At 40.3% G+C, this 12,994-nt stretch overlaps 2 protein-coding genes and 1 pseudogene across 2 annotated transcripts; 2 read left to right on the forward strand and 1 right to left on the reverse strand.

Moving 5' to 3' along the window:
• The first annotated feature begins 551 nt into the window (after positions 1 to 551).
• On the forward strand, positions 552 to 3,001 carry LOC129352194 (transcription initiation factor IIA subunit 2-like; annotated as a pseudogene).
• Positions 3,002 to 5,447: 2,446 nt separating this feature from the next.
• LOC129352142 (uncharacterized) lies at positions 5,448 to 10,431 on the forward strand. The gene is made up of 12 exons (XM_055021008.1): positions 5,448 to 5,794; positions 6,310 to 6,429; positions 6,651 to 6,898; positions 6,995 to 7,126; positions 7,205 to 7,282; positions 7,347 to 7,394; positions 7,467 to 7,592; positions 7,672 to 7,842; positions 8,511 to 8,860; positions 8,969 to 9,320; positions 9,397 to 9,611; positions 10,068 to 10,431. Exons 1-11 carry the CDS (start codon positions 5,650 to 5,652, stop codon positions 9,421 to 9,423), a joined length of 1,797 nt encoding a protein of 598 aa, XP_054876983.1. The 5' UTR covers positions 5,448 to 5,649; the 3' UTR covers positions 9,424 to 9,611; positions 10,068 to 10,431.
• A 798-nt stretch (positions 10,432 to 11,229) lies between these two features.
• On the reverse strand, positions 11,230 to 12,389 carry LOC129352195 (uncharacterized). Its single transcript, XM_055021061.1, has 3 exons — positions 12,145 to 12,389; positions 11,724 to 11,908; positions 11,230 to 11,614 (listed from the first exon to the last, which is right to left on the reverse strand). The coding sequence occupies exons 1-3, from the start codon at positions 12,298 to 12,300 to the stop codon at positions 11,230 to 11,232; spliced, it is 726 nt and encodes a 241-aa protein (XP_054877036.1). The 5' UTR covers positions 12,301 to 12,389.
• Positions 12,390 to 12,994: the final 605 nt, after the last annotated feature.

The following is a 12,994-nucleotide window of genomic DNA, read 5'->3' on the forward strand; positions in this document are numbered from 1 at the left end:
ATAATTTCTGAGCTGATCATTTTTCTGTTTTGTTCTTGGTTTATTCACATCCAGTCCGCATCACAGAGGACCAGAGCAGCAAACTGGAAATAACTGGCCTGTGTTGTACTGCCACCTACCGGCGGATCCCAGCCACAATAAATATATACATATATTTATGCGACAGACTGGCGACCGTCCTGGTGACCCCGCCTCTGGCCCGGAACGCAGCTGGAGAGGCACCAGCACCTCCCGACCCCGTTAGGGAGAAGGGTCCTCAGAAAATAGATGAATGGATGGATGGATGGATGGATATACACATATACATTTACATAGGGAGAGAGAGTCATAAGATGAAAGTGTCTCCACAGATATCAAATCAACGAACCTACAAGAAAAAGCTGCTGAATTTACCTGCTCAGGTTTCGGTTTTATTTTGAAAAGCTCGGAACGAACAGCTTTGTTTCAACTGCTTTTATTGTGAAAGGTCTAAGCGGAAGCTCGTTAGCGGCGGATGCAGCAGCTAGCTAGTTCTGTGAGGTTCGGTTTAGTGCAGTCAGAACCAGAGAACCATGGCCTACCAGCTGTACCGGAACACCACGCTGGGGAACAGCCTCCAGGAGGAGAGTCTGGACGAGCTCATCCAGGTGACACCGAGCGAACTCACCGAACCGCGGCGCGGTGAGGCTCCGGATGTCGGGTCGGAGCCGACATCCGGATGTCGGGTCGAGGCTAACACTACTGTTAGCTTCGGCTGATCTCGCTGTGTTCTGGGTCAGAACCGGTCCGTAGAAGGATTTAGATCTGTTGACAGTGACATAGAAAATAACGTCCGACTGGATTTAAACCAGTTAATGTTGAACTGATTTGAAACTGGTACCATGAACTCCTCTGCTGCGGTCCGGTTCGGCTGAAAAGCTCCATTTTGGTTCTGTTTTTTGGATTAAATCTGAGACTGAGTCCGGTCCTGGTCAACCCGCAGTTTGTTGGTCAGTTTCTGTTATTAATAGCAAACGGGTTATGCTCCTAGAAGTTCTGTTTTATCGGCTTCGGATCAGTTCGGGTCCATCGGGACCGGACTATTATCACCGCCTATACTTAAGAAAATATTTTAGCCACTCGGATTTTCTGTCTTTATCTTCAAAGTTCGGTTTCAAACCCGGATCTTTGCTTTTTCACTGATAAATGAGCCAACAGCATCAAGCTGTGTCGGCTCTGTTAAGAAAACTACAAGTCCCATGATGCAATGCGCTCCATTCTGGTTGCTCTGCAGACTTCTGCCCTGTTAACTTTCCTTCTTTCACCAGCAAGTTTTATTATATTGGAGATTAATCTACAAACATAACGATAGCCCACACACACAATGTGGAATTGCCGTGACATAAAAATTAATAATAAATCAATTTTTGGACATGATTGGCTAGAACGAGGTGTTTGGTCTGTCATGCATTTATTAAATAATGGAGATATAATGTCTTTTGAAGACTTCAGTGTGAAATTTGACCTGCACATAAATAAAAGTGAATTTCAAAAGATTATTAGAGCCAACATCTTTTCTATGCATTGCAAATCTTTGTGGGATGATGTTCACTACTGGCTTTGCCCTAAAATTCCTAACTTACCTAGATTTTCTAAGAAAGACATTATTTTTGGGAGTCTGGAAAAGAAAAGAAATTTGAAAGGCTACTAAATGTAATAATTATGGGCAAGTTTTTCATAATATTTTTCTCTATGAATTTTTACTTCTCATTTAAACTTTTGAATAAAATTTTTTCCGCTCCAAATTTTGACGTTCCTTCTTTAAATTCTGACTTTTTAATTTTAGATGGGTTTTTTTCCCCTCTGAATTTTGACAATTTTCTCCTGAATATTTAATTTCTGAATTTCTTTATTTTCTCTGTCCAGTGGCTCGGGTTGCAGTAGCTGTAGGTTCTGTGATCATCTGTTTTTCCAGCAGAATAAAAATCAGATTAAAGTTGAGGAGCAGATCTTGTTCTGGAACAAGCAAATCTTCCTGATCCAGATGGCCTCAGATGGTTCTGATAGTTCTGATGCTCCCAGACGGTTCTGATGGTTCTGTTCTGTGTGCTCAGACCCAGCAGATCACCCCCAGCTGGCCCTGCAGGTTCTTCTCCAGTTCGATAAAGCCATCAACGCAGCGCTGGCCAGCCGGGTCCGGAACCGGGTCAACTTCAGGGTGAGTCTACGCTCTTGTGTGTCTGGTCCGGAACCAGAACCAGGTCTGAACCGGGCCTCCTGTTTCTCCTCAGGGTTCTCTGAACACCTACCGGTTCTGCGACAACGTTTGGACTTTTTGTTCTGAACGACGTGGAGTTCAGGGAAGTCACAGAGCTGGTCAAGGTCGACAAGGTGAAGATCGTTGCCTGCGACGGAAAGAGTGAGTTCGAGCAGAACCGCACCAGAACCTGAGAATGAGTCCAAATCCCAGATTAGCTGCAGGTTAACAGCAGCAGAACCTCAGCTGGGCCCGACCCACTCAGCGATGAAACTAGACGAGTCGGCTTCAGAGAAAGTCTGACATTGAGCCCGGTCCTTTTTACTAGACCTGACAATTCTATCAGAACCACCAGAGCAGCAGGTCAAATAACAGCTGCAGCACCAAGTGAAACCAGCAGGCGGAGTGCTGCTCCACATGTCCCAGAAACGCCGTCAAGGGGACGCACGCTGCGTCCCGTGACAGGATGATGGGACACTGCGTGTTCGGGACTGTAGTCAGAACTGTCTTGGTTCTGCTGTAACATTTTCCTGTCTCCCCTCCTCAGATTCGGGCTCCAACGCTGCAGAGTGATCCTCCATGGACTGTACAGATAACTTATACAGCACAGTTACACCTGTGTGTGTGTGTGTGTGTGTGTGTGTGTGTGTGTGTGTGTGTGTGTGTGTGTGTGTGTGTGTGTGTGTGTGTGTGTGTGTGTGTGTGTGTGTGTGTGTGTGTGTGTGTTTTATTCCCGTCAGGAGAAGTGTGTTTAATTTCTTGAATCATCTTTAATAATAAAAGTTGATGGAAGCTGCTGTAGACTCCTGGCTCTCTTTCTGTACACTAGACCCGGCTGCGTGGTTCTGGGTTGGGGCGAGCATTGTCATATTATTTATCGGAAAAACAATTCTTATCAAAATTGCGGTTCATTGTGTCTTAATTAAATAAAAAGCAAATGGATTTATCCACCTTTGTTCTGGGAGGCTTACTGGGAAAACGATGACGAGTCTAACTTCCGGCGCCCACCGGAAGTAGCCGTATTTCACTAATTTGTAGGGTTTTTTTGGTAGTCTATACTCATGATGGAAGTAACATCTTTTTTCAGTTATAACAATATTCAATCTTGTTCACGGACACCGTCTGCTGTGAGAGAGCTGCTCAGCACAGAGGATCGTAATGGTGAGTTTATTCACGGGGAGCGACAGGAACAGATCATTAGGTTTTGTAGCAGAATGAGGTGAGTTAGCATCGCTGCTAGTGTAGCTGAGTTGATTTTATTTACTTATTTTTTTAAAAAATGATTGTGAACCTTCTCAAAACACTTTTTGTTGAATTGACATGTCTGTTGTTTTTGGTTCCTGATGTTGTTTTGGGAGGGGTTATTGATGTTACACAGAGTGGGTTCTGTGAGGCAGCTGCAGCAGCCAGGCAGAAGCTGCCAACACAGCTGCTGGTAAGACGTGCTAATGCTACCTTCCACTTTCAGTGATGTATTATGTTTATAATTGTTTTCACATTTTTGTATTGCATAAATTAAAATGTTAATTGTTTTATGTGTCTTAAAAAAAGACTTTAGGTTCCGTTAGAATTAAGCTGTTGCCCTTTAAAGTTGTTAAAGTTTTTCCCTCCAAAATGTTTGTAGAGCTGCTGGGATCTGACTGTATGTGTCACACCGATGGTTGAGTGTGTCCCATGTTGTGTTACAGAAATAAACTGACAGATCCTGAGTCCCGTGTGCTCCATTTTGCAACTGTTACACTAGCAGACAGCATAAAACTACAGAATATCAGCTTGCTGTGATTTTTGTTTTTTATTTGAAGTAAATAAAGTTCAATGATCTGAGTCTTTACCATTATAATTGGACCAGCAAAATTTATTTATAAGACAAAATATTTGGGATCATTTAGTCCATCAGAACCTCGAGGTTCCGGTTGCTGCAAATCAGCGCAGAAATGACCGCAGTTGCTGCACTGCAGACCCGCTGGACCAGAACCGAACCATACATTAACCTGTAATAGAGGGCAACTTGCCCTGTGGAGCTCAGGTAACTTTATGCTGTTTCGTGGCTGTTCTCTAATAATCAGACCAAGTTTTAGTTTATGGCAGCAGGTGTAAGCAAACTAAATAATTTAGCTAAAAATTCTAATCTTGGAGAGAGAACCCAAAATGCTTCATGTGCTCATTTCATTGTGTGGATAGAAAACCCGCATCTGCATCCGGAACAACAGAGTCAGTGAAGTAGCTAACTATGCTAGTGCGGGGAGCTAACTATGCTAGTGACAGTCGAACCTGTCACTAGCATAGTTATAATTATCCGACAAGAAACTGAACACGAATCAATCTTTCTGTTTTTGTACCACTGTGTTTACAAATCTTTAAAATCTTTTAAACTTTATTTCAGTTTCTGATCCTGCAGCGCCTCTTCTGATGGACATGAAGCGAGCAGCAGAAATCAGCTGATCAGAACGGTTTGTGTCGGAACCCAACGGACCAATCAGAAGCCTCAGAAGGTTTCCAAAGGCTTCCATGGTAACAGGCGGTTTAAACTCCTGCTGAGGGGTCATCCTCCTCCTCCGCTGCCACAGCGCCCCCTGGTGTTGGGGTCATTCTGTTTCCCGCTGCTGCTCAGGCTCCTCCCCGCGCGGTGGCCCCGCCCCCTCCGGTGTGGGAACAGCTGAGTTGGTCAAGCGGAAGCTTCTTGCTGACCCGACCGGAAGCCGCGTTCCTATGGCAAGCCGTTTTAACATAAATTCGGTTTTGCCGCCCTTACATTCCAGATATCTCAAATTGTTTTATGACTAGACATTTTGCAATTTAAGATATCTCTAATTATATTTTGACTAGACAAAATACCTATTTGAGATATCTCTAATTACATTCTGACTAGTCAAATGACGTCAGATTTACCATTGATTTGTATGGGGACTTCAATTCAAGATATCTACAATGAATTACTGACTATCTGAAATACACATTTCAGATATCTACAATTAAATTATGACTAGTCAAAAAGTAAATTCAAGATATCTCGATTGTAGTTTTGACTAGTCATAATTCTAATTAAAGATATCTCTAATTAGTCCATAATTCAAGATATCTTAAATGTATTTTTGGATAGTGGAAATGTAGTTTTGACTAGTGGAAATTAAATTATAGATATCTTAAAAGCAAATAATGACTAGACAAAACTAAATTAGAGATATCTTGAATTATAATATTGACTAGTCAAAATTCCTTTTAAGATATCTCTAAATGAATTAGAGATATCTTGAATTATTCAACTTTTCTATTTAAGATATCTTAAATGAACATTCTGACTAGTCAAAATGACGTTACAGATATCTTGAATTAGCGTTCTGTCTAGTCAAAACGTCACTGATTTACGTAGCATTTTGGCGGACAGGGCGTACAGCATTCCAGCTTTAAGCTAGTTGACTGTTCAGCGGTTCACAATGTCAGGTCAGTCCAGCTCAAATACTCGTGTTTTTAACACAGTATTTAGCGCGGCAGCTCGTGCTCGACATGAATTAAGAAATACTGATAATTTATTTACAGCAACAAGAAGACTTTTTCGGCGTCAGGTGCAGAGAAGTCGAGGTAAGTGGATGTTCAGATGCCGGTTCATAGAACTAGCTTTCCAGCCTACGTTAGCTTCATGCTCGTGGAATAAAGAAATATTGGCAAAATTTAAGTAGCTTATTTATTTAGAACTGGAATTGTCATCCGTCCTATAAAATATGGAATTGTCTATAAAATACGGAATAGTCCAGTATTTTAGCAAGTAACTTTTACGTCCCTTATTGAAGCGATATGGGAAGCGATTTGTTGTATATGATTTCTTCCCATCTCGCACCAGCAACGGAGAGCAAGTACACCAGAGGCGGGTTAAACCTGGCAGGTAGCCAGTCTTTGTTCATTATGAGAAATCAAATTATTGGCTTTCACATTTTAATTTAATTTCACAATTTTCATAATTACGTGAGAAGCCGTAGTGGGCGTTCCTTTTTGAAACTTGTGAAAGGTGGCAATCCCAGTTAGCACACTCAATGTTACAGAATGTCAGTTAGCATGAATGGAGCATCAATGGTGTGATTCTGTTGTGTTCATTGCAGGATCGGTTGGGAGGCAGCCAAGTGTTGTCTGGAAGACAAATATTTTTTTGCTTTCTGGCCCTAATGTTGATGTTCTTCCTTCTCCCTCGGATGTACGAAGACTAAAAAACCATGGATTAGGTGGGCATATTTTTTCAAAAATGACATTATTTCATACACCCGCGTAATGTGACAGAAGGAGGCACTTTTGCTTTTAACATCTCCAATTGGGTTTTAAGTCACCACTTTATCATAATTTTACTCTTTCACCAGAGTCACTTGGTGGGCTGATGAGTTTAAACTTAAATGGCATGTTCTTTGTTATTGTGTTTAACATTGCTTTGTCGCCATTGATTATTCAGGCGACCCTGTGCATGAGGGGACAGAAACCAAGTGCTCCAAAATCAACTTGACTTGGAGCTTGTCGGAATTGAATAACTTTTTGTGTCAAAGCTACCCACACATCAGTCTAAATCTGGTTGGCTTTGAACTGGCTAGAGCTGGAAAAGGACGAAAGATAAAAAAACTACAAGTGAATTCTGTGAGGGAGCTGAAAGAAAAGATTGGCAAAAGCAGGCTCTACATTCTACCACGAGCAGATGTGTCACAGGTATGATTGTTTTGTACACAGAAATTATTTTATGTAGTATGGTATATCCAGGGTAATATCTGCCACCATAATTTGAAATTTCTTGGACATGTCTAGGAAACTTACTCAACCACAGCAATGCCCAGGAGTTTGTTTCCAGAACCCTCAACTGCATCAGAAGGACAGCTGGTATTCTCAACCTCTCCGGAGGTTGAGAATACCAACAGACAACATTTGGGGGAAGAGCAGGTCATTAATTTCAAGAACAATATATATATAGTTTTAGATATTTTTTCTGATGTTGACTCTGTGCTGTATTCACAATAGACACGTCTAGATCGGCGATCTCTGCTGTCCCAGCAAGATGAAGAGTATGAAGAGTCTTTGCTCGCAGACCAAGAAAATGTGAGTTAACATTTTTGTTATCATTTGTTTTTGCTGTTGTTGCTCACAATTTTTTTTCTACCAGGAAAGGAAAAGACAGTGTTACAAGTACTGGGAGGAAAGACGCATAAAAGTAAGAAGTATTACATTGTTAGAATATTTGTAGTTTATGGATTACCTAGAGGTTTTAGTGCTCATATTTTAGGCAATTGAAGAACGGCAGCAACGACTGGCGGTATATGAAGAACCGTCAAGTGGACTGCTGTTGAAGTTCAAATATCCGAATGGATTTATCAGAAAGAGAACTTTCAATGTGTCTGACCCAATTCAGGTAATCTGTTTATTCAGAGAATGTATATTAGTTATTTTCAAGTAAATGTAACTGAAATTGCATTACCCTTTTTTTGAAGGTCTTGTTTGATTTTGTTGGACAAGATGAAATGGCAAGTGAAATATTCAGTGTTCAACAAGCAATATCATCCACACCAATTGACAGCACCTCATCAGGGTCACTTATGGATCATGGCATAGCAACATCTGTAACTCTGTACGTGCTTTGGATTTCAACTCTAGAAATTCAGGTAAAGTAATTAAGCCCAGATCCCATACGATGTCTTCAGTATTTTTTCCCCCAAAATGTTTCGAAATGCTGCAGCTAGACTTTTGACTGGATCCCAGAAATGAGAGCATATAGCACTTCTCTGCATTGGCTACCAGTTTATCAGATTGATTTTAAGTCTTTTATTGGATTCTCAAACTTTACATGGCCTATTTCCAGCTTTTGTTCAAGACCTTCTTACGACCATTCCAGTTCTAGAACACTTTGGTCAAATAATAGCTTGCTCTTACCTATTCCTTGGACCAGGCTGAGTGAGAGCGAATAGGATCAGCATTCGCTGTCACTGTTCCTAATCTTTGGATAAACTTAACTTTTAACATTAGATCTACCCATAGTCTGGAACACTTCATATCGCTCCTTAAAACTCATTTGTATTCTTTGGCTTTTTGTAAGGCCCGACATTGTAATGTACTTGTCTGTTTTAATTTGTGTTTTATTCTTATGTGTTTTGTCTGTGCTTAATGAACACCGTGCAGATCTTTGGTGCAATAAATATCTGTTTTGAAAGTGCTTCATGAATAAAATTGACATTGGCATGATTAGGTTTTTGTTTTATTTTGCTTAAGAAAGGTGTCCAGTACAAGCGAATGTATGCTGGAGCAGTCACTGTCTTCTGTCCTATGTCTACAGACATTGCTCTCTGACCAAGCACTGACATCTTTGTCAGCCCAGTCACCACAGGCTCCAACATCTCCTCAAGTGCTGTCGACCAGGCCCAACTCCCCAGAAACATCAACTTTGTTCTCCTCCTGGGCAGCTGTGTCCCAGCCCTCCATTCAAGCACAACCAACTTCTGAAGTTCCTGTGATTGCAACCTCAAGGCTGCCCCTCTCCCCCCACTCTAACCTGGCTCCACAGGTGATGTTCATTGAGGACCAGGCACCAGCATCTCCATTTACTGAGCTACCTATAATTCTACTGGAAGACCAAGAAGAGCCACCTGAGTCTCCACAACATCCACCAGAGTTGCCTTTGGATGAGTGAGTAAAAATTGCATATTCTGGCAGTGTCTTATGTAATTAGTTTTGACAGTTGCAAACCATTGTTTACTCCAACAATACACAATAAAATATATTTTCTTTTTACAGAACAGATCTTCAGACGATATTAGCAAAAATATACAGCAAGGTTGATATGACTTTCTGTCCTACAAGCAACCAAATAAATGTGTCCAGGGACAGAATTTTAGAATGTAGCCTGCATGCCTTCAGAAGACGCCGTTTTGATCCGGCAGCAAAACTGGATGTTATTTTTGTGGATGAAGAGGACAACGCTGAAGGGGCAGTTGATGAAGGTGGTCCCACGCGAGAGTATCTAAGACTGTTAATGAGGGCCATTCATCAATCTAATGTCTTTGAGGGGCATGAGAATAACCGTCAACTGGCTTTGGATACTCATGGACTTCTTTGTAAATGGCCGAGTGAGCACTGCATTGCAACAGTAAGCAAGATCCTAATTTTTTGTTTTAGAAATCTTGTTGTATCTAAAAGTAAGGGCATATTCTCTTTTCTTAAAGGTTTGTGGAAGGTTTGAAGACTCTTAATGTGCTAGATGAAATTCAGAAAAACCCTGCACTCTTTCATGAGTTGTTTGTCTGTGCTGAGAAACCACTCTTGGCACGCGACCTGTACACACTTTTCCAAGTGTGTTTTTCTGTGCAAGGTAGCAATAAAAGGAGGATAGAAAATCAAACCATATGCTACTGGAGAGACTGGTTGGTGGATATTGAAGGTACAATTACTTTGATATTGTAAGCAAAACTGGTATCAATTACATTTTGTGACCGATTTATCACCACTGTCCAAAAAGAAATAGTTTGAATATTGAGGCACATTTTTTAAATGGCTAGTCACAGGACCAAAATGTGAAAAATCTCTTTCTGGGAAAGTCTTTTTGTTAAACTGCCATAGAAATGATCTGTTTTTGGCCAGTAAATATATATTGAGTAATTTGTTGCATGAATGCATCCTTTTATATGCCATTTACAATGATCATGCTTAGTCATGGTTTGGCTTCAAAATGTTTATTGATTTATATTTACTAACAAGAAATGCATTGTCATCACCAATATAAAAAAAACTGAGGAGGAACACAAACAGACATGCAACACATTTTCTTCCATGTCTTTACGTGTAGACACTGGATACCTTTTATCAAAGATAATAATTTCAACATTTTGTCTTTCAGAAGGAGAATGCAGCCCCATTACCCTTGAAATGATACTGGAGTTTGCTTCTGGAGCATCCACCGTACCTCCACTGGGCTTTCCCCATCGTCCACAAATTGAATTCCTCCATGAGGCTAACAAAGTCTTTCCAGAAGCAAATACATGCCTTATAGTACTCCGCCTTCCTGTACACCCAGACTATGAGTCTTTCACAAAGTACATGAGTGACGGGGTGCTGCAGGCACCTACCTTTGGTATTGCGTAATCAGCTAATAAGTGTAATAAGCAGTTCTTTGAAAAAAAAAAAAAAAATAGTTGGAATGTCTCAAAAAGTTACATGTTTTAATGTCTCAAAAAGTTTAATGTTTTAAAGCAAGTGTTTTAAGCAAGGTAATTTAATTGCCAAATTTCGAAAATGTTAAAATGTAAATACAATATATATATATATATATATATGTTTATGCAAAGAATAGATGTCTTTTTAACCACTTTTTGGTTTCACAATTTAAAGGTGTATGTTTGAACCACACTGCAAAAATGTAAGATCTTACCAAGTCTTTTTGAAATACTTTCTTGTGCAAATGTTTTTGTGCACTAAAGATAAAACTAACTTACATGTAACTTTTCATCAAGAAAAGAGCTTGTTTTGAGTCAATAATTCTTTATTATTGTTACATTTTATAATTAAATTTGTAAGGTTACCTACTCATGTCAATTCTGAGTTATTTGTAGTAATTGTATCTTCAGAACAATGCATTTGATCAAATGTTGATGTTTGTCACTTCTCAAGCATAGTGACAGTTACTTAAATCAATAAAGCAATTTCTGCACAACAGGCCTGGTATTTCTCCTTCAGATCAGAAATATGATTGATTGCAAGATCAACTGATTGAAGTTGTTGCTGACTGAGGCTGGTTTGGGGTGGTTCTACAACTACACTAGGAACCTCTTCAGCATCAGTGGTTGGAAGGAGCCCAAGGCCGTGCTGTTGCAGAAGTTCTTCAAGAGTCTCTGGTGTGTTGGAATTTTCACCAAACACGTTGTTAGTTGCTGTGCTGTTGGCACCCATGTTTGCTAACATCCGTTCAGTCCAGATTTGTGTTGGTGTTTTGTTGTTTTCTGTACGCAAGGAATGGTGGTTCCATGCCTTTCTGAATTGTTCTAGTCGGCTTTGAATCTCAGTTAGAAAACTACGTGAAGAGAAAGTTTGTGCACGTCGTTGCTGGGATCCAATAGGGCTGAATCTTCAAGATTATAAAACATGCTATAAAATGGTTCCAGAACATGTAAAAACACATCCCTCCAAAGACGCTCAATTCTTTGATTATGGATGGATTCCCCAGTTAGATGACTCCGACGTTCAATGCCCTGCAGGAGGTTCATCACCAGTGCCACTTGCACATTCTCGCCACCATGATCTGACCTCACTCGAGAAGGTAAACCATAGAGGCCTGTTGCCTTGAGAAAATGAAATAGCACTGTTGAGGCGCGATTGTCTGTGCTACAGTTCAAGTAAGTAATTAAGCGAGAACATCCATCGATGCCACCATGGACCACAAAGCCCCACCTAAATGGAAACACAAAAAAGTGTATAAGGAATAATGTGTTCAAATGTGTATAGTGAATTTAGTTCTAAGATATCCACTCTGAAATACATCCTTGATATTTTCAGATACCTTATGAGACGCATGTTGCCATCAATATGCCATAAACTGTTGGGGTATGGCACATGATAGACACGTCGAGACACTGCACTGCTCCACCTCCTTGCAGTTGCCATTGGGTTGATTCGAGCCATCGTCTCACGGACCTTACGTCGTGGAACCACTAGTCCTCGTGCGTGCAACAAGCCTCGCATCATCTGGTTTAATGAAGGACATGTGGTCTTACTATTTCAAACCACCACACAATTTCACATTTTGAAAGTAATCTTTTATAAAATATAGGTTTCAGATTTCATATCTGCTCATAAAATAAATAATTTTTAAAAATCATTATCATTTGTGACATTTACATTAAATGATAAAATGATTAGTACTGTGCACCACCACAGTTGAACATATTACTTTTCAGAAGCAATATATTTAGATTCCGTACCTCAGTCCCAGAATTTGGATACAGGGATTGAAGTTGTCTGATATTAGTTTCAAGATCTTCATCAGTCACAGCAGCCAACCTTCCCCTGATTGGTACACCAAGTGCTTTGGACTTTTTATAAAGAAATGATGTTGAGCATCCAAAGATGTTTGCCATCCTCTTGACCGTGTGTCCTTGGGCCAAAAGAAAGTCGATTTGCTCTCTTGTAATACGAATAGCTGGTCTACCTCGACCACCTAAAATAGAATCATATTTAAATACCTCAGCACAAGATTTACTTTATACATCTACTTTTTCTCTGTCTGTCTATATCTGTCTATCCTCTAGAGGTGTCCCTGTGTCTCCTGAGGGTTACATTATGCCTTTCACACAATATATACATTCAATTTGATATACATAATTTCCTGTTGCAAATGCATGAACACAAAGTTTTAAATTTTTATTGATGCTGGAAAGCAACTGTTGTTGCCCCTTCCTTCTCTCTCCTCTCTCAGTCACTACTTCCTCTTCTGAGAGGACAGATGTGCTACCAGCTCTCCATCTAACGGGTAAATTGAGTTTCCTAAATCTGCTGGGATTTTCCCTGTCAGAACTTAAGTAATCTTTTAGATTTTCTTTATGCTAAATATTTTATTAGTAAAGCAATTTTGCAAGGGTCAGTACAGCTTAATTCAGTAGCAGAAATAATCAAATGAGTAAAATCAATCATCTAGCCTATCTCCATCACTGTCTTAGAGACATCTTGTCCTGGTGTCTTGGCTAATGTCTCAGGGTTGCTCAATGTTCCTCCCATGTCTCTGACACGTTTAAGTTGTTCAACAATCTATGTCCTAATAAGGCCTTGGTCATC

This window comes from Poeciliopsis prolifica, unplaced genomic scaffold, assembly GCF_027474105.1.
Source record: "Poeciliopsis prolifica strain line A6 unplaced genomic scaffold, Auburn_PproV2 SCAFFOLD073, whole genome shotgun sequence".
Classification (NCBI taxonomy): Eukaryota; Metazoa; Chordata; class Actinopteri; order Cyprinodontiformes; family Poeciliidae; genus Poeciliopsis; species Poeciliopsis prolifica.

Excerpts from the sequence above, each read along its gene's own strand:
- LOC129352142 (XM_055021008.1), top strand. The coding sequence starts at position 5,650 with ATGTCAGGTCAGTCCAGCTCAAATACTCGTGTTTTTAACACAGTATTT. Across the intron at positions 6,899-6,994 it reads CACGAGCAGATGTGTCACAG|GAAACTTACTCAACCACAGC; the intron begins GTATGATTGTTT and ends GGACATGTCTAG. Across the intron at positions 7,395-7,466 it reads GGGAGGAAAGACGCATAAAA|GCAATTGAAGAACGGCAGCA; the intron begins GTAAGAAGTATT and ends CTCATATTTTAG.
- LOC129352195 (XM_055021061.1), bottom strand. The coding sequence starts at position 12,300 with ATGGCAAACATCTTTGGATGCTCAACATCATTTCTTTATAAAAAGTCC. Across the intron at positions 11,909-12,144 it reads ATCCAAATTCTGGGACTGAG|ATGATGCGAGGCTTGTTGCA; the intron begins GTACGGAATCTA and ends TCATTAAACCAG. Across the intron at positions 11,615-11,723 it reads GGCAACATGCGTCTCATAAG|GTGGGGCTTTGTGGTCCATG; the intron begins GTATCTGAAAAT and ends GTTTCCATTTAG.